The sequence below is a fragment of the Coffea arabica genome, chromosome 1c (assembly GCF_036785885.1).
Source record: "Coffea arabica cultivar ET-39 chromosome 1c, Coffea Arabica ET-39 HiFi, whole genome shotgun sequence".
NCBI classification, from domain to species: Eukaryota; Viridiplantae; Streptophyta; class Magnoliopsida; order Gentianales; family Rubiaceae; genus Coffea; species Coffea arabica.
In genome coordinates, this window is record NC_092310.1 from 53825303 (window position 1) to 53844518 (window position 19216).

Consider the following 19216-nt stretch of genomic DNA (forward strand, 5'->3'; position numbering starts at 1 on the left):
AAATGCTAAAGTTCTAGCAACAGTAGCGTATCGTCTTGCTCATTGGCTCGTAGCATGAAAGAGCAGTAAACGTTCACTCAAAAAAGAAAAGGACAAAGTAATCCTTGCCTCCCAGTGACTCAAGTGTCACACATGGTAGAGACAACTAAACTAATCCGTTTTAGCCTGTCCGAAACACTGCTGCCCTGGCAAGAGAACATATGCTAATACTGCTGCCCTACAATCTGCTGTGCATTCCCCACCCTTGAAACCAATCGCAATACAGCTGTTGCTCAACAGCTGAAAAATAGCATCCACCAATAGAAGAGTGATGAAAAACCACGGGAAGATGGAAGGACTCCTCGAATTTCATTTCTCTAGCTGAAATATGCAGGTTGAACAACTCCACTACAATTCTTCACGAGTATTTTCCGTCTCAATCTCAAATGGAACACGCCAGTAACTCTGAGGCCAGCAAATTATACACCAAAAGTAACTAAAACTGGCATCAGCCATTTTAAAACCATAAACGCGAAGCAATCAATCATTGACATAACAACACCAAAATCAGTCAAACAGAAGCACAGAAGCGCTACAATGCACAAAATGATACAGAATAAGAAAAAGAATTTTTGCAAATTTTAAATATTGCTTTTGACCTTATTGCAAATGCTCAAGGCAGGAACAGCGAAATTTGAAATCCAAAATTAAGCAACTGCAGAGAATTATCATTGAAAGCAGAGGCAAATCACCGGAAATTCAGATCTATTAATCTCTAAAAGTAATGAGCAATTACACGGTAAGTCGAGTCTGAGAATTACCAACTCTCCCCCCAACCCAATCTAACTACTACACAACAAAGAAAATGAACTATTACAATACTTTCGGACCCCTACGAAAACGAAATCCCAACAGGAAACCTAACCCCCAAATCCATAAAGAGTCCTACCCTGCCTCTTCAAAGCATAAACCACGTCCATAGCAGTTACAGTCTTGCGGCGAGCATGCTCGGTATAGGTCACTGCATCACGGATGACATTCTCCAGGAAAATCTTCAGGACTCCGCGAGTTTCTTCATAGATCAGCCCCGAAATCCGCTTGACACCACCTCTTCTGGCCAGACGACGAATTGCCGGCTTGGTGATGCCCTGGATGTTGTCCCTCAGAACCTTCCTGTGCCTCTTGGCTCCGCCCTTGCCCAAACCCTTACCTCCCTTTCCACGGCCGGACATTTTTGCAGAGCAGCTGAGAGGAGATTTTCAATTCTACGAATGAAAATAAAATTTTGAATGTTACCTAGGAGCGAGTGGCGTTGGTAATATATAGATGAGGCAGCAGGTTCGAATTGTAGCGGGGAGTGAATCTAAACCGTTGGCTTACTGATTTCAATCGACGGTTAAAATTTGCAATGCGCGTCGAGTACGTGACCTTAGATCTGAACCGTAGATAATAGAGTTATCGACGGTAGAAAGTGCGTTTAGTTTGTAAGGTTCGGATTGTGCTTTTTCGCTGAAACAGAAAAGAGGAGTGCTGTAAACTTTTCGCGCTGTATATATGCTTTTTATCCAGAATTCTCTCAGAGTCCCGACCTTTTTAATCAACGTGAATTTAAGGCTATTAAATGAGCAAGGCGTAGCCAGAAATTGTAACTCGTAACAAAGGTACCACCAGTCGAGTCCGACTTGGGATAAAATGACTGATTTTGTACTCTGAGTTGGTTTAGTTTTTAAAAAGTTCAGACTCGAGCTCAATTTACACTACTCAAACTCGAGTTTAATTAAATATAATTAAATCTAATCAAAATTAATTAATTCTATTCAAATTTAATTAAATTTATTTAATAAAAATTAATATTTTACATGTAATTTTAAATAAATATGTAGCCGACATTTCATCATAATAAATATACAAACTTTTAAGATATGTATATATAAATATATATATATATATATATATATATATATATATATATATATATATATGCTTGTTGAGCCTTTCCGTATAAAAATTTAAAATTCAAACTTGACTTGTGAGCTTAAACAAATAGTTTAAGCTCGAGTTAAATTTGATGTGTTGAGCAAGTTACTTGCGAATTCGAATTGAGTAACTTGAATCTTTTGCACTCCTACTCGTAACACATATAAATTGATCCTAAATTGTTGTGTTTGATATGGTGGACTTAAAAGAATCTTTAAGATCTCATTCAAGCACAACGTGAACTTCAACAGTCTAGATAAAATGTTAGAGGAAAATTTTTCCTTATTTTATTAACAGACAAATTGACGTGCACTTTCCTTTAAATATATCACAATTCCTGATAAACCATAAATATTAAAGATGTCAAACTTTCTAGCAACACAACTAGGGGAGGGCTAGATTCAATGGTAAGTTAAGAGGAAAAATAGTTGGTAAGTTAAAGATGTCAAAACCTCTTACTTAAAAAAAAAAAATTTTCTACCACTACATTCATTGTGATACTGCATTTTTTTCATTATTATTTCTATGCACTCCTTTTTCTTTTTTTTTTTTGGGTCTACGTAGTTGCGAATTATAATTTATTTCGATAGATAGATACTTCATTGTGCAAATAATTCTATGTTAATACATTTGCTGCCCTGATCACATCCTTTAACTAATTCTTTGGCTCTTTGCCACTGATTTAGAGTCATCAAATATTTTGCTTAGATTCTTTTCTAAAAATAGGTAAAGGGCAAATTTTAACCGAGAAATACCCGCTCAATTCATCTAAACGATAAATACAAATGGAATACTACGTGAATATAAGGGCAAACATGGAATTTGAATCATTATATACCCCTCCCTACCAACCAAAAAAGGAAGGGTATCATTTTATTATAAAATCGTACTCAATTTATTTTAAAAAATGCAACACTTCATTAAAAAAAGTTTATATCTATTGTTGGGAGTTTATAGCTTTACTTGAAACAAAAATGTGCTACATTATAAGTAAGCAAACACAGAAGTGATAATAAACTGTCGCATTATTAGAAAGAAATCAGCACTTTAATAGTTAATACAATTAATTTGTCTTGTCTTAATGTATCATATGAGGGCATTTCGATAAATATATCTAAACATATGCAACTTTCAGTTGTGCCGAAAAGTTTGAAAAAAATTACATAACATTTCATATTTCCAAAACAATCTCTATCCATGTGGTTGAAATTCAAACCCCTCATTTGACTGCAACTCATTCTTTTCTAGCATAAGGAAATGGTACAATTTAATGGTTAGTCAATTGTAAAACACTTCTTCTAAAACATTTTCCAAAAAAAAAAAAAAAAAGTCTCGTTGGCAAAAAATGAAATAGGCCGCCTCTTCAACATTTTTTTTTTTTTTTATTCATGCGCTTTGGTTGTCTTCTTATGGGCTTTATGAATCAAACCCATAATACAAACCTCTATCTTTTTGTTTTATTGGGTTCATAAACAATATATAAAAAGGTGTTGAAGTTTTAGCAAACAGCGCTCATCCCACGTCGATTAAATGCAATTAAAAGTTGGACCCGGCCCAATAGTAGCTGTGCTGTTTTCAGCCCAAGGACAAATTAACAATAGTAACTCTCCATATGGTAGGCATTTTTCCAAGGCTTTGCCCTACTTGCTTGGTACTGACGGCCGTCACTCGTCAGACTTCCCAGCAGAAGAGTGGAGGAAGCTCTCTTCTTTGCAGTACCAAATCTCGACCTCGCCGCCGTCGCCCTCGCCGGCGTAAGATCTCTTAGTCCTTAGAATAAATGTAATTAGCTCGTTTCCGCGGCCACTTTACCTGCATGTTTTTGCAATTGATCTGCATATGAAATTTGGCTACGTTAAATGTAGGCAATCATGAGATCACAGTTTCTCTCAGTTTGGCGCTTAATTAGAAAATAGAAGTAAAAACCTTCTTGATGGGAAATTGGAGTAAATTTTGGGTACACGATTGCCCTTTTGGGTGGAGTTTAGCCGATTTTTTGTTGGTTAAATATGTTAAAATGCTTTTATTGCAGTTAAATTTTCGAACAGTTTAGCAATTTGCACTGTTTGATCGCATGTTACATGAGTTTGAAGCATTATTAATCTACTTCTTATTTTGTTCATGCTTGAACAAATTGATTTATGACATAGTTTTGCTTAGCAGCTTGGACTAGTAAGGATGGTGAGAGTCTCTGTCTTGAATGATGCTTTAAAAAGCATGTACAATGCGGAAAAAAGAGGGAAAAGGCAAGTCATGATCAGGCCTTCTTCAAAAGTGATTATCAAGTTCCTCCTGGTCATGCAGAAGCATGGTTTGCTCCATTCCATGATCTCCTCTTGCTTCTTGATTTGTAAATTGCAACAGCTCATCATACAACAAGTGCTAGTACATGTTGAACTTATAGTAATTTCTTATATGTCACATACATAGGATATATAGGAGAATTCGAGTATGTTGATGACCATAGAGCTGGAAAAATTGTGGTTGAATTGAATGGGAGGCTCAACAAGTGTGGGGTTATTAGCCCTCGGTTTGATGTTTGTGTCAAAGAAATTGAGCCTTGGACTGCAAGACTGCTCCCCTCAAGACAGGTTAAATCACAAACTTCCTTTTGCTGTTTTTGTTAATTTTGATATAGCAATTCTGTGGGTTGTGCAAGGTTTGAACTTTGAAATGAGTCAATAGCTTTGGTGAGTTATCCAAGAACATTTGTTCGCCCGCCTTTCTCCCCTTTCATGATATGGATTGGCACCTGACTGGTCTGGCATTAAGGTCTAATTGTTTGGCACTTTGTTGGCAGTTTGGTTACATTGTATTGACAACATCTGCGGGAATTATGGATCATGAGGAAGCTCGAAGGAAAAACGTTGGTGGGAAAATGCTCGGCTTCTTTTACTAGAACAGATATCGTCCCTCTTATCTCAGGAATATCCAGTTTTCATGCTCTCAAATTACAGAGTTCTCTTTCTGTAGCTCAGAAAAAAAGTTTTGCAGCTGTTATGTGCAGAATTCGTGGATTTTGTGCTGGAATCCTATTTTGCCAGGGACATTTTCGAATTGTTAGTTTGCTTTAAGACTTGGTTGAGCGTGCATGTTGATGAATTTGGTATCCATTGCAATATCAAGGCAAGTTACAAGTGGTACCATCGTCTTTTTCGTACATCTATTTCATAGTTCTTTCAAGCATAATAATGTTAATTAATGTCATCGAGCCTAATCTTTATCGCCAACAAGATTAAGGGCTCCGGAATGCGTTTTAATTATTTGGGATTTGTACCGAATTCATATAGTTAGTGGCAGTTGTCCGTGCCATCTTTGCTCTTGAAGACGATCTAGTGTTTTAAAAAGTTGGACGGTATCTAATTGAACTATTTCATGCTGTCATTCAAAGTCAAAATAATAAAGTAAAGAAAATTCAGATTTAAAATTCTTCTCAATCTCTGATTATGCCTTGTGTTCAAATTCACTACTTCCAACCAGAAGAAAAAAGGAAGCTAGTTAATTACCGGTGGAGTACGAAATGTTCCGTATAGCTCGTGGTTCCCTTGAAGTTAGAGAGCCAATTCACAAGGACAAAATTCTAAAATCGATGGAAACGGATTTAAAAGATTGATGGGTCGCTTCAAGTTTTTATCTTTAATTATTATCCTAGGCTAGTTGAGATTTTGATAAAATTGCTTTGCAAAGCCAAAATCAGTTAGCATTGCATGTCCCTCTCTGCATCAAGAAGCACGTTTTCGGGCTTGAGATCCCTGTGCAATATCCCATTGGCATGGAGATAAGAAACAGCAGAGACAATCTCAGCTGCATGCATAGATTCCAGCAGAGACAATCTCAGCTGGCAGTAGTATGTATGGGTAACTGGGAAGTGAACTGGTGAGCTAATCCGTCCCAGAAAATGGCGAAACATGAAACTTAACAAGATTGTTATAATTTGCTCAGTCATTGTATGAATCCTCTTAATCACAGTAAACAAGAAATTCAACAAATTAATTAGGCCTAGTAGAAGAGGAATTATAAGTAAGATCAGTCAAGTTAATTACATCTCCAGTTACGTACAAGATACATATTAGCACTTTAGCTGTTAACCTATAGAAGCAAAAAGCACCCCCATCAGTAAGTAACTCCCAAGTAAAAATTTAACACAGTAAAACAACAAAAGTAGTATAACAAACACAATTAATATTAGTCAATTAGTATACCAGGGAACGTAATATTTATACCATATGAACAAATTGTTTTAACGTGGGCCATGGAGGCCTTTGGTCTAATGATTAAAATTGAGATATCCAGAAATTAGATGTTATGGGCTCTACTCCTCCTCCTCCTTCGCTCCTTTATATCAAATTTTTTCAAATAATATTTTGTTTGCATAATAAACATATTTTTCAATTTCACTTTCTGATCACCCTTTATCTTACATACATTATATCACAAAAAGTACTATAGTAATTATTTCAAATAATATTTTAAATAATACTCTATCCAAACAACACTTTCTCAGTTTCTCATCCCACAGAAATAAATGAGGTATATATTTATTTCAAAAGAAAAATTTAAGCTTAAGCATAGAAAAAAAATTGTACATACATACATTTATTATATAATATAGATTTTAAAAAAAATTTGGTGCAAATTACATATACAATACATACACGCTAGATATCTAATGCCTTACTCTATAAAAACTCTTAGATGGATTTAGTGATTTACTGGCTCTGTCTTGGGAGTAGTGTGGAGCTGTAGTCTATTGGGCCCAAAATCCGTTTATTTTCGCCCCCAGTACCTGCACGTCATTTTGGCTGCAGTCTATTTCTAAAAAAATTAGACCGCCCTTCCTAGAGCTTCCTAGTCAAGTAGAAGCAGGATACTGGTCGTGCTTTGCTACTACCGGATCCGCCTTACTCATCGATCACAGTGCATTGGCTTTCCCCACCACCGCAACCGGCTACAACGGAGTTTCAACCATTTCTCACTGCTTTTAGTGCAACCTGGTAAGACCAACCAAATTCAGTCTTCAACTTGATCTTTCGCATTTTTATTTTGAACGGAAGGGCCTTTATTGGATGAATCGGTTGTTATAATTGGGCTATTTGATAAGTTTGTCTTTGACCTATAACTGCCTCTCGGGGTAATGGATGCAAATCTTGATATATTAGTCTCCAAACAACAGAAAATTATTGATGATGGGGCAGCCTCGGTTTGTTTAGACAGACTTAGCAACTTACCTGATGAACTTTTGTGTCAAATTTTGTCTTTTCTTCCAACCAAATATGCTGTTCGGACTGGGATTTTATCATCAAGGTGGAAGGACCTTTGGGTTTCAGTCCCGACTCTTGATTTTAAAGTCCATTTTTGGAGGGAGTTTCAGGGCAATTATGATAAGCATAAGGTCAAGAGTTTTGTGAAGCCACGCATGAAGAATTTGTTCGAGATTCTTAATCGCATTTTGCATCTTCGTGGCAATTTAAGAACTACAAAGTTTCGGTTTGTGTCTTCAGATCATTTTGGCCCCAAAAAACTGTTTGACTTGATGGATGTTGTAGCAAGGTGTGATCTTGAAGTGCTTGATATTGAATTGACATCTGATTCTATTAGAGATTTGCCTTGGTGCCTTTTTGGGAGTGATAATCTAGTCGTTTTAAAGCTCAGTGGGGAACTAGAACTAGACCTTTCTGACGATGTTTCATTTCCAAATTTAAAAATCCTCTGGCTTAAATCAGTGAAGTACTTTAATGATACATCCGTTGAGAAGCTACTTTCTGGTTGTCCTGTCCTTGAGGAGTTGGATGTGAATAGACCTCGTGAAGATAATGTTTGGAATTATGTAATCTCGGTGCCTTCACTGAAAAGGTTGACATTGGATTTTTCTAGTCTCCAAGGGGATCCGGATGATGATGATTATCTCTACTTGTCAGAATCAGAATCAGACAGTGATCAAGATGTTAAGAGAGAGCACCACCTTTTTGTTGATGCACCAAAGCTTGAATATCTTAAACTCGTTGATCATATGTCAGATGATATATCGATCACCAAGATGCCCTGCCTATCTCAAGCGCACATTTGTGTGGAGAAATACTACTATATGGATGAGGGTGTAAAACCTTATTACGAGAGTGACGCTTTTGGAATTCTCAGGGCTATCTCTAACGTGAAATGCTTATGCTTGACTGGTTATACTTTACGGGTAAGGTTTTAAATCCCCTTATTGGTATTTCTTTCACACCCCTCATATATTGTCTTACATTCATTAAAATTCTTGCATGAAGACCTTATTTGGTACTTTCTTGTTAAAACTACCCATTCATTTAATGTTTGTAGACCCTGGTCAATAGTGAGAATACGGGAATGCCAATATTTCGCAACCTAGTCAATCTGGAGTTAGGTTTCGATTCGTGGAATGGCCCAGAAATGCTTCCAACTCTGCTCAGAGCATCTCCCAAATTAGAGACCTTATACTTGCCTGAGGTAATTTGTTTTTTCAAATTTCTTGCCTGGGGGAATTTCTTATGTGATCAACAATAGTTAACTTGTATTCTGCATTTCTACTAATATAAGAAGGTTGAATTTTTGTTTCCTAAATAGGGAATTACGTGTCCTGGTGAAAGATATTACAATGTTAACGAGGATATATTCTTTGAGTACCAATGGAAACCTCCAAAAGAAGTCCCAGAATGTCTTCTTTCTAGTCTTAAGACCGTGGAAATTTGGAAGCTCTGTGGTGAAGAAGAGGAAGAGCTGAAGCTAGTCAAGTATTTTCTGAAAAATGCTATGGTTTTGGAGAAGATGACAATTGTCTTTCACTACTTCCCCTGCCATGATAACGGCATGGATTGTTTCTCTGTGAAAGAAGATGTTCTGAAGAAGTATCCAAGGGGCTCGCCTTCTTCTAAGCTTCGTGTATATACCCCCGTATTAGTTACGAAAGAATAGCTGTTGCACTGATTATAAGCTTATGCATGTGAAGTGTTATTATTTTTGCTATGATCCTCATCTCAAGTACTAGACTATAGTCGTGAACGGTCGGTTAATGTTATGCATGTCATGAAGATTTAGGGGCTTTCAACTAATTCTATTTCCTGCAGTTCTCTATGTCGAATTTGACGAAGTAGGCACATGTCACACGTCTTTGTTGCGTTTATGTTTTTATAGCAGTCGGCAATTTTCTTGATCTTTTCTTGATCTCATGGTCTGGGCTGTTAATCTGCTTATTTCTGACCGGAATGGGTAAACCTGCGCAAGGGCAGGGCCGGTGTAGTGGCATAATTTGTTGTCATCGGGTTCTTGGATGGTTGGCAGCTTGTCTTATACCTAGTGTTGCTATTGCAGTCACTGCTTCGAACCGATCAGGCCGTTTACATTAACTTTACTCTAATCGTGTGTTGTGTATCGTTTTAGTACAAAATTCACGTCGTGAGTTTTACATTAATTTAGTACAAAATTCATGTTTACGTTAAAAGTTGTATATATTGACACCGAATGTTACACCAATTGCATAACTGGAACTAGAGATGTCCGTGTCCAACTTGAACCTAGGTCTATTGAGGAATCGATATTTGGTTTCATCCTCATGGGTCGCTTGTTCCTTTGTCCGGATGGATGATGGGAAAGGAAAGTGGAGTTCTTTTAAACCTTTTTTCTTAATGGTACGCGAGAAGTTTCGAACTCGAATCTCTTCTCTCACTACTTAACCCAAACCATTCGCGGCGCACTCGATTCACTAATATCTGCAGCACTTTTGTGTCAACTTCAAGAACTCGAAATTTCTGTGGACAACGATGGGAGCGAGAACGGGGAACGATTGCCACCGGAGGGAATATTCACATGGATTTGAAAGTCCCCATTTCAGTTTGTTTGCCAAATCTTAAGCAAATGTGCTTGATAGGGCCGACACTGGGAGATGATGATTCCCCGCAGAGGCTTATTCAGTGTTGTCCTTTGCTTCAAGAACTAGACCTGTGTTGTATATTGGGGCGTTTGGGAAACTTTTATGCCGAGGATGCACGTATCCAGATTGAAATTCTTGATGTTTCTAGTCCTTTTCTGAGAAACTAGCGCTGAGATTTGCTGGATACTAAGGTTGTTGCGGAGTCAAACAATCTTGAGAGTTTGGAATTTCTTTTCGGAGGTGCCAGAGAGCAGAAGATAAGTATAAGTGCCCCAAATCTTAAACACCTAGTTTGCACATGAAGTTAAAAGTTTTTCCTTCTGAGTTTTATATTTCTCATGCACATGAAGGCCGATATTTCCAGTTTTGAGTTGCCAACTTCCGGCAATTTGATCAGTTCGGAGTTAAATGGCCTCAATTATAATGCTGTTGACGGCATCCAATCCTGCAAAGTCATGCCAATCTCTCACCTCGAAAAGCTAGTCTTTGGTGCAGCAAGTTATGCTGCGAGCTTTTAATTTGACAGTTTATTGCATTTGACGCAGTTTATGACTCAAAACCGTCGTATTTGGCTGGCGAGTCGACAGTGTGGGAAAAGAACCAAAAATGAGTCGTAATCTTCTTTCATGTCAGCAGGTGTTTTGCGGTGACAGTGTAGGAAAAGAATTTGAGATTTTATTTCCAGAAATAGTGCCGAAATGCTCCATTGGACATCTCAAGGAAAATGAAAAAGCTTTGAAGAAGATGGTGCTAGGTGGATCTTTGCAAACTTCTGGGCTACCATAGAATAATGTCGTGCGCGAGATGCTCGGAGGATTGTCAAATTGTGGTAGAAGAATGTGTTAAAGGATATCCAATGGATGCTATGCTGGTAGTTCGTCGACCTGGAAATGATATGATATTTGATTCGATGATTTTCATTTAAATGGGTTTAGATTGATGACTTGAGTTATATTAGATCATCTTAAATCTATGATCTAAGTATGATCCAATATCTTAAGTAACACAATTTGATACATAAATTCTCTCACATACATGGATATACATAAAAAGATTTTTTTCACACACAAAAGCACATTTTCACACACTAAATCACTTTTACACGCACAAATATACACTCGCATCTTAAACTACTTAGAAACAAATCATTTTCATACACACAAATACACTAGAACACACGTTGATATACTTTCACAAACATACACATATACTAACTATTTAAATTGTTTGGATGAACTCATTATTATTATTGTTATTTTTTATCCAAGTAAGGACGAAAAACTGACTCTTCAGTTTGAATTTTACTCACACGAAGCATAGACAAGGTTTTTTTTTTTTCAACAAAGCATATACGGTTATTGGCATGACGAAATACTGGCACTGCTCCTTCCTGTTAGCTGTTTACATAGTAAGCTTTAATCTATTTGTGCAAATCAGTACCAATAACCTATAGCTTATGTTATGTGCATAAATTAGCAAAAAAAAAAAAAAAAAAAAAGTGCAATCAGTAATATATTGTAGTCACGGATGAGTGCTGGAGGAGTCAAATTAAGGTGAATTTGTTGTTACATCCCACCAAACAACTTCTTCAGTTTGACTGCGGCTAACGTTGAGTGTCCTGTTTTTTCGCCAGCCTAACCGTGATAAGGCTAATTACTCAGAATATTGTTGAAAAAAAAATCAGATATTTATTGGTCTAATAAGCTAGTTGGGATCCTCTGTGTCATCATTCGGTGCCAAATTCAGTGTCAATCCCACTAATCACGTGATGGTAGTAAAAATTTAAATAAACAACATATGATAAATTAAATAAATAGGACATTTGACATAAATATAGGAATGTCACTGAATTATCACTGAAAAAGTGACACTGAGGATTCGCGTGCTAATAAGCCCCATTTCTACAACTATCGCTCTCGGGCTGACACAGTCCGTCAATCAGTTAAATCAGTGCTGCCGGGCTGAAAAAATTGAAAAAAAAAAGCTACCATATACACTCTCCCATCTCTTCCCCTCTCTTCTCCTCCTGTACCTTCTGATAAAAAGGCACCCAAGAAAAATAAAAAAAAAAAGAGCAAAACTTTGAGACCTTTATTTTTAAATCAACATTTATGGATTCAACCATGAAACCGTAAGAAAAATTAATAAAAAATAATTTCACATGAAGAGGTAGAAGCAATAATTGAAGATTCTTCAATTAGATATCAACGTAGAATTTCTTTTCGATTTCATTACTACTAGGAGGCATGAACCGCGCCCTGCGCGGTGATAATTTATTATGGATGCCCATAAAACATATGTAGCAGGTATATAATTTTGAAAATAAAAAGGACATTGACTTTATTAGATGTAATAAGTTGGAATAACAAAAGTAATAGCTAGGACAGAAGGAATGTTTGTTGCTTAAAACTCCAAAGGCTAAAGAACTATACAAAGATCTTTTTTTTTTTTTTTTTTCTTGGGTGCCTTTTTATCAGAGGGTACGAGGAGGAGAAGAGAGGGGAGGAGATGGGAGCTTTGAGTGTATATGAGGCAGGGGATTAGTCGGGTCCCGTAAGAATTGACCCGGACATCTTTGTGTTGACAAAAAAAAAAAAATCTAGTTACAAATTGAGCATAAGAAATAGAGTTAATTACAATTAATTGCCTTAAAATATATCTCATTTTTCACTTTATCCACTAAAAATTTTTTTGTCTTACTTTATCCTCTATCGGACAAAATTATACCTCTATTATTTTAAACTCTCATTTTTCTCTTTTATTTTTTTCCTTTCTCCTTTTGTGCTCTTTTATTTTCTTTGCCTCTTTATTGTTTCTTTAATTCTTTCTCTTTCCCACAAAAATCTTTATCTTAATGATTAAAATTAAAAAAGAGGAATTGTAGAGATATTAATTCTATCTTTCTAATCGGAGCCAGACCAACCTTTTTTCTTTTGTCGAGTTACAACCCAGTAGCACTGACACAACTGGCTACCAGGCTGACATAGCCCGGCAGCCAGTCCAATTTTTTTTTTTTAAAAAAAATTTTCTTTTGCTGCAGGGCTGTGACAGCCTGACAGCAATAGTTGTAGAAATACGACTTGTCAGACCAATAGATGTCTGATTTTTCTTTTTTTTTTTTGACAATATTCTAAGTAATTAGCATCATGATAAGGGTTTCTTAAACAAGTTGGTATCTTCGATCAATTGACTATGAATCTGAATTATTTTTATAAACAAGTTGGTATCACCTTAAATGCCCCTTATATTTCTTAAATTTAATTAATTTATTTTTTTAAACTTAAGTTGGATAATGGGTACCCAATTCAAAAATCCAAATCATCTAAAATATACGTGTATTTTTATGATCCAATCCAAATTTAACACGCTCAACGTACCCATCCAACCCAACCTATTTCAATGTACCCACCCAACCCAACCTATCAAATTAGTGGGTGGGTTCAACGGGTTGCTAGGTTTTGGGTATAAAGTGATAATACATCACTTCACTTGGAACTTACATGAGCAAGGGGCACACAGCTTTCTAAGGGTCCAATTGCTACTACAAGGAATCGAGGAAACTATAGTGCATCGTACTATAGATGCCACCGCCATTGAGGAAAAGAAAAGTGGAAGGTTGTCACTAACTCGCCGTAACTTCTTACTACCTTAATGGGAAATTCCGGAACCAGTGTCTATATCAACCAAATTGCCTCAGGCGACCACTGAAAATTTTCAGAATGATGAATGTTGGCCCTTCTTAATCATGAATTGAACACCACCACTTATATCTCAAATTTAAGCTCTCGTCAATGATCGCTACTTCTAGAACGAGTGATACAATTCAGCTTCTTTCTTTCTTCTTATTTCTTCATTTAAATTCCTGACATCCCACACTGGTGACCCAACTATGCATTAAGACAATTTAATAGCAGCTCATGCATGGTTAAACGGGCTGCAGAACCCTGTGGAAGTAATCAAGAAAGCTTTTTTGTCTTGAAAGATTCAACTCATTTTTCCCCCTAACAATTTTACCAATACTACTACGGTTAGTTAACTGGGGGGAAGAAATCGAAAAGAAAAAGAAGTTGCATTTTACAGCTACTGGTAAACTTTTCCACCTTACCAAAGGCAGAGACAATAAGCTGATGGATTTTTATGTGACCTCGACCCAAGTCTTAGGCTGGTACAGTATCTTTTTCCCAAAACGTGCTTGACTACCAGCTGCCACCCTGCAAAACCGAAAAGCTTCATTATTTCAGTCCGGTTAAGGAAAAGCATCAGCGTGATGACAATCGACTCAAAAACCATTCAGTTTGCACTTTTCATCGCTTAAATTATCAAAGTAAAACAAAATCTTTTGAGAAGAACCCATAAAAAAAAAATAACAATGGATGATTCAGAAGGGTTTACAGTGGAGGAGAAGAAGACTCCTAATTCTATCGAAGTAAGCTCATATGGTGTTTATCACAGAAACAATAAAATTTGGCCAACACTGAAGCCGTTTGTTAATGGATTCCTGGCTGGACAGCTCACATTACTTGGTTACTATGGTGCTTACTGGTCTGCCAAGTTAACGTTGTATCTTGCTGAAGAAGCCCATGATCACCATAATGCTGCCAAAATCAGGACTGCCTTACATGCGGTTAGGAAGGTAAAAACTCGTTTATTTTCTTGGAGTTTAGTTTTGACACAATTTTTATCTTGTCATTTCCTATACCCAAAACTACAAATGCATAAGAATGACAAAAATGGTTTATCAGTATGTAGAACACGAAATTCCATCCTAACCTCAAAGGTGAAGTCTTTAGTATGTTTCCTCTTGACTTAGAACGATAATTTTTCTTCTTGTTTTTGATTTAATTTTCTCAGGCCACTTTTACCTTCCCATCTACCCTCTCCTTTCTGATGTCTTGTTTGACAAAGTTGCTTGAGTTTTTAACCGAATGCTGTAAAAATGTGCAGCATTTTGTCTTATAACTGCTTCCACATTATTAGTTTACTACTTTACTTCCCTAGCGGCTAGGTTAAGTCTTAGTTTAATCAAATTTTGAGTTGATCTGGTTCAAGTGGATTATATTTTGTCTGTTGACAATTTAATCTATATGAACTTGTTAAACTATGATCTGTGTGCGTGTATGTGCGTTTTTTCCTTTTTTTTTCCTTTATCTTTGTTGGCTTCGTATTGACTGGGCATTTTATAAGCACTTAGATTTTACTGAACAAACCATTATCTGTAAAGCATGTAGCTTGCCAGTAACATTAAGTTTCTGATGTTCCCTTTTTCTTTGAGTAGTAGGATTTTATCTTATCTTTTAACTCCGTTTTGATTTTCTTCTTTCTCAACTGCTTACATCTACCTCGCTCCCTGTAAAAATGTCAAGTTGTTATATACTAGCTCTTTCTAAGTTACTGAAATGATTGAAGCTCTTGACATAGCTATAGTTCTTTGCCTTGTTTGAACTTTGCTCTTTCGTTGACGTTTGACCTTTCTGCAATGAGTTGAGCTCTCTCGTTGACGTAATCAGTACTAATGCATGTGCCTTTTTCTTATTCTGGGCTTAAAACTGAATGCTTCTCAGAATTTGCCACATTGGAAGCTTTTTCAAGCGACTTATGCAACTGCACAATTTGGATCATTCGAGTGAGTTCACTTGCTACTATTTTCAAGTATTACAAATACTGTAGGAGCTGACCTTTTGCATTTGTTGTTTAACTTTGCTGTTTTTCGTTTTTGGAATTGGTGATTGCAGTGACTGATATCTACGCTTTGTATTGTTGGTCCAAGTACATACAAGTTATAGTTTTCTGCAATACCAATTGTAACTTTATATCTACGATTTGATGGAAAGTTGACTTCACATATCGTCCCATTCCACTAAGCTTGAAATTCGCAGCGTTGAATCTTGCTTGCTTCAATAATATATCTGTGGCACATGATAAATTCTTCCGTCGGAAATTTTCCAAGTCTCGTTATGCAGCAAGCAGCCTGTCTAAGCTCTTTAAGTGTCGGATATGGTCCTCTAAATGAAGGATTAATACGTCTCGGAATGCAGCTATTCGATTTGAACCAGAAGGTGCTGTTTCTCAACAATCACTCTATGAAATAAGAATCACTAATCTGAAATCTTTTAACAGAAATTTGAGGTATATTTTTATTAAAGACGCTTGAACTGTAGGGCTTCCTGCTGGCAGATTCCTGCTTCATGTTTATTCTATCCTTTGCCTTCTCAATGCTAGCTTTTGCTGCAATCTACCATTGCTGATATGCTCTCAACTTGCTTTTGTTCTTGCAAAGAAAGAGTGGCAGATACGCTGATAACATCAGTAAGTCCTTGTGATAACATCAGTAATAAAGATGGATCATGTCTCACAGTCTCAGTGTACAGATACACGGCCTGTCGAGCTCGAACAACACCAGGATGAGCTAGTTTTGTTTGCAAGCGCCTAGTAGCTAGCTTGCTGACCTACCCTGTACATTTGATCCTATTTGAAATTTTTTTTCAGTTAGTCGTAGCTGCTGTGACCTGTGAGATTCAAACTGCATGGCTTCTCTCTCTCAACAATTACTCTTATTTCATTTTAGCGGTTTCATATCTTTTTTTTTTTTGTTTATTTTTACAGCCTTTTAACGAAAAAGGTTGAAGCTGCGAATGGTGGCTTGCGTTTAACACTCTACCAAGAAGCTTGTTGTGGCCTCATCTCTGGCGGTATTGCAGGCAGCATTTATCATCCATTGTATAGAGCAGCTGCTTCTCTAAGAGCTAGCTCTTCGCAGTCTGCTGAGACACAAATCAACTACAGAAACTTGTTTGCTTCTCTTTCTCATAAAACTAGAAGCGAAGGGCTCTTTGCATTGTGGAAAGGCTCAGGTTTTTATGTATCCAGACAAATGGTCATGAATATGGGCTTGCTAACATCATATAGCCGAAGTGTGGGTTATTTTAGTGAATCTGTTGGTTTGACTAAATTTCAAGCACAATTAGGTAATACGCACTTCAAATATTCTTCCCTCTCAGTTATCAGGCATGGAAAACTGTGTAGGAAAAGGAACACAACAAACCAGCTATTTTTATGCCTTCAAGGCGTGAATATCATCTTTTAGTATTTATGACTTTATTTGTCATTAGATTTTATTCTTCTCAGGTAGTTTTAAAAATGCACTACATGTCTTATGTTAGTCCAGCCCTTAACTTCAACATCTCTAATATTGGTTACTTGTTTGTTTGATATTTCAGGTGCTGGAATTGTTTCAGCTTTCTTTGCAGCAGCCTGTGGCTGCCCATGGCCTCACATTGCCGCAATTAAGCGTATGATTCAAGCTGATGGAGGCAGAAAGCATTCACACAGAGATGCTCTATATTGTATCTGGCAAGTTATTCGGCCTGGAGGACAATTCAAGATCTATTCAGAGATTTTCAAATCTTTTCTTCATTTCACCCCTTATTACGTGGTATCTACCTACCTCCTCCACCCCAAAACTTCATCTTCACACCCCTAGTTCCCCCATCTGAAGTTGGCATCTCCAGTTCTTCTGCTGGTGTATAGGGAGGGGGTCCTAATTCGATCAGTTTTTGTTGTTCAGTTCTGGTGGTTTTACCGCTTCTTTCTCCACAACTCATTTGTTTGTTGGATGCTTTTCAGATCCAATGGCTGAACCTGGAAGATGTCCGGGCACTCGTGGAAGAAAAGGGATTATAGCATCAGAACAGTTCATGGCAGATGGATGGGGATATATGAAACCTACGTCCAAACTAATGTCAAAGGCACTGAAAGAATACTAGTAGCTAGTCTGGGGGCAGAATTCTGACAGCTGCCAAGCCTGAGCTTTTAAAATTTGTCAAATTTGGCGAAAAACCTCTCCAACTGCGTTTGCATCATGACATTTCATTATCTTCGAAAAATTTTCAAGGACCTGCTGCCACTTAATCTTATGAACCTACCTCATATTGTAAGAATCCTTCGTTGCTTCACTTGCCCTCCAGCATTCCATTTTGTTCCAACAGGGACCAGCTGCAAAGATTCCTTAAACAAGAACAATTTTGTAACTATTTCTTAAAGCAAGAAAGAGGGAAAAAAAAAACAGATTCCTAGGCCTCAAAAAATGCAAGAAAGAGGGTAACAAAACGGATTCCTAGACCTCAAAGCCAATCAAACAGATACGGCGGCGTAACAGAGCTCCCATAAGAAAATTCGAGCTCACAATCTTTGCACGGTTGCTATGTGCACGGTTTCAGTAGCAAATTGACTCCTTGATTTCTGCTATACTGTTGTGTAATGTTCAAGAACTTGCGATTTTTCTGTATGAAAATGATGATGCTGAACGATCAAATATTTTGGGAATATTTACATGCAAATCACTAGTTGTTCTGAAAATGGATAGGCTAGTTGATTTAGGTATTACCCAATTCGGTTGCTTTACCAAATCTAAAGGTGCTGCACTTGGGAATGTTTTTCAGTGGCAAGCAAAGATTCTCTTGATATGCTTATTCAGGGTTGCCCTGTGCTTGAAGAGCTATATTTAGATACAGTGGAATCTCCGACCAATTTAAGCCGTGAGTTAGCTATCTTGGGCATATTTACATACAAAACACTAGTTTCTTTGAGATTAAGATGGCAAATTAGTCTGTATTCACGCAATTCAGCTTGTTTACCAAGTCTGAGGTGTTGAGATTGACAGATTTTATATTGGCATCTAAAGATTCCTTTCAGCATTTTTCTGCGTTTATCGTGGCATTTTTCTGCAGGGCTAAATGTGCAGTATAGTGTGTTGAACATCATCATGGTAAAGGCAGCGACGGAGCTAGAATTTTTTTTTTTTTTCTAGGAGGTCAAAATTTTTTCTAACAAAATTATTTTAATATGTTGTGTTGAGAATAGTTTTTATGTATTTAAATATATGACATCTAAAAATATCAAATATTAACCTTAGTTATAAAGGTATGTCTATTTAAGACAAGAAATAAATTTTGATTAAATATCTTATGACATCACAAACCATCCAAGTTGCACATAATGGGAAGTTGCTCTAATATGTCACTTGTGCAAAATACACACACACACATACACATAACTATGCGTTATATAAATATAGCCATTTTTAATTAAAAAAGATAAAAATATGTTAACATACTTTGAAATTTCAACCTCTTTTTTTAAAAATAAATTGAGGTTTAAATTCTTTCATAGAATTAAATTCGTTTATAATTGAATTAGTGTTAAATGTTTTAGCAACTCCTTTTTTCTATGTATACAGTTAGGCAATCATTTAAAAAATTGGGTTAAGTTGTATATTTGTATATGGGCCAATAAAGTAATTATTTTTGTTTTACCCATTGACAACTATAAATTGGGTCTTCTTATTATATATCAAATTGGCTCAATTTACTAGAG

At 36.7% G+C, this 19216-nt stretch overlaps 4 protein-coding genes across 7 annotated transcripts; 3 read left to right on the top strand and 1 right to left on the bottom strand.

Moving 5' to 3' along the window:
* Positions 1-727: 727 nt before the first annotated feature.
* On the bottom strand, positions 728-1277 carry LOC113728910 (histone H4). The gene has a single exon (XM_072077859.1). It carries the CDS (start codon positions 1209-1211, stop codon positions 900-902), a length of 312 nt encoding a protein of 103 aa, XP_071933960.1. The 5' UTR covers positions 1212-1277; the 3' UTR covers positions 728-899.
* Positions 1278-3572: 2295 nt separating this feature from the next.
* Positions 3573-5099, top strand: LOC113728903 (small ribosomal subunit protein uS8-like). 3 transcript variants are annotated; one of them, XM_072077862.1, is made up of 4 exons: positions 3573-3710; positions 4120-4267; positions 4387-4547; positions 4757-5099. In XM_072077862.1, the coding sequence occupies exons 2-4, from the start codon at positions 4135-4137 to the stop codon at positions 4853-4855; spliced, it is 393 nt and encodes a 130-aa protein (XP_071933963.1). In that variant the 5' UTR covers positions 3573-3710; positions 4120-4134; the 3' UTR covers positions 4856-5099. The 3 variants fall into 3 exon arrangements, with proteins under 3 accessions (XP_071933963.1, XP_071933964.1, XP_071933968.1); XM_072077863.1 differs by having other exon boundaries at positions 3579-3710; positions 4117-4267; XM_072077867.1 differs by having other exon boundaries at positions 3588-3738.
* A 1591-nt stretch (positions 5100-6690) lies between these two features.
* On the top strand, positions 6691-9048 carry LOC113728896 (FBD-associated F-box protein At4g10400). Of its 2 annotated transcripts, XM_072077875.1 has the most exons (4): positions 6693-6950; positions 7261-8143; positions 8278-8424; positions 8542-9048. In XM_072077875.1, the coding sequence occupies exons 2-4, from the start codon at positions 7373-7375 to the stop codon at positions 8887-8889; spliced, it is 1266 nt and encodes a 421-aa protein (XP_071933976.1). In that variant the 5' UTR covers positions 6693-6950; positions 7261-7372; the 3' UTR covers positions 8890-9048. The 2 variants fall into 2 exon arrangements, with proteins under 2 accessions (XP_027109052.1, XP_071933976.1); XM_027253251.2 differs by having other exon boundaries at positions 6691-8143.
* A 4998-nt stretch (positions 9049-14046) lies between these two features.
* On the top strand, positions 14047-17789 carry LOC140036455 (mitochondrial dicarboxylate/tricarboxylate transporter DTC-like). Its single transcript, XM_072077878.1, has 5 exons — positions 14047-14477; positions 15406-15467; positions 16448-16809; positions 17062-17276; positions 17468-17789. Exons 1-5 carry the CDS (start codon positions 14214-14216, stop codon positions 17522-17524), a joined length of 960 nt encoding a protein of 319 aa, XP_071933979.1. The 5' UTR covers positions 14047-14213; the 3' UTR covers positions 17525-17789.
* The last annotated feature ends 1427 nt before the right edge of the window (positions 17790-19216 follow it).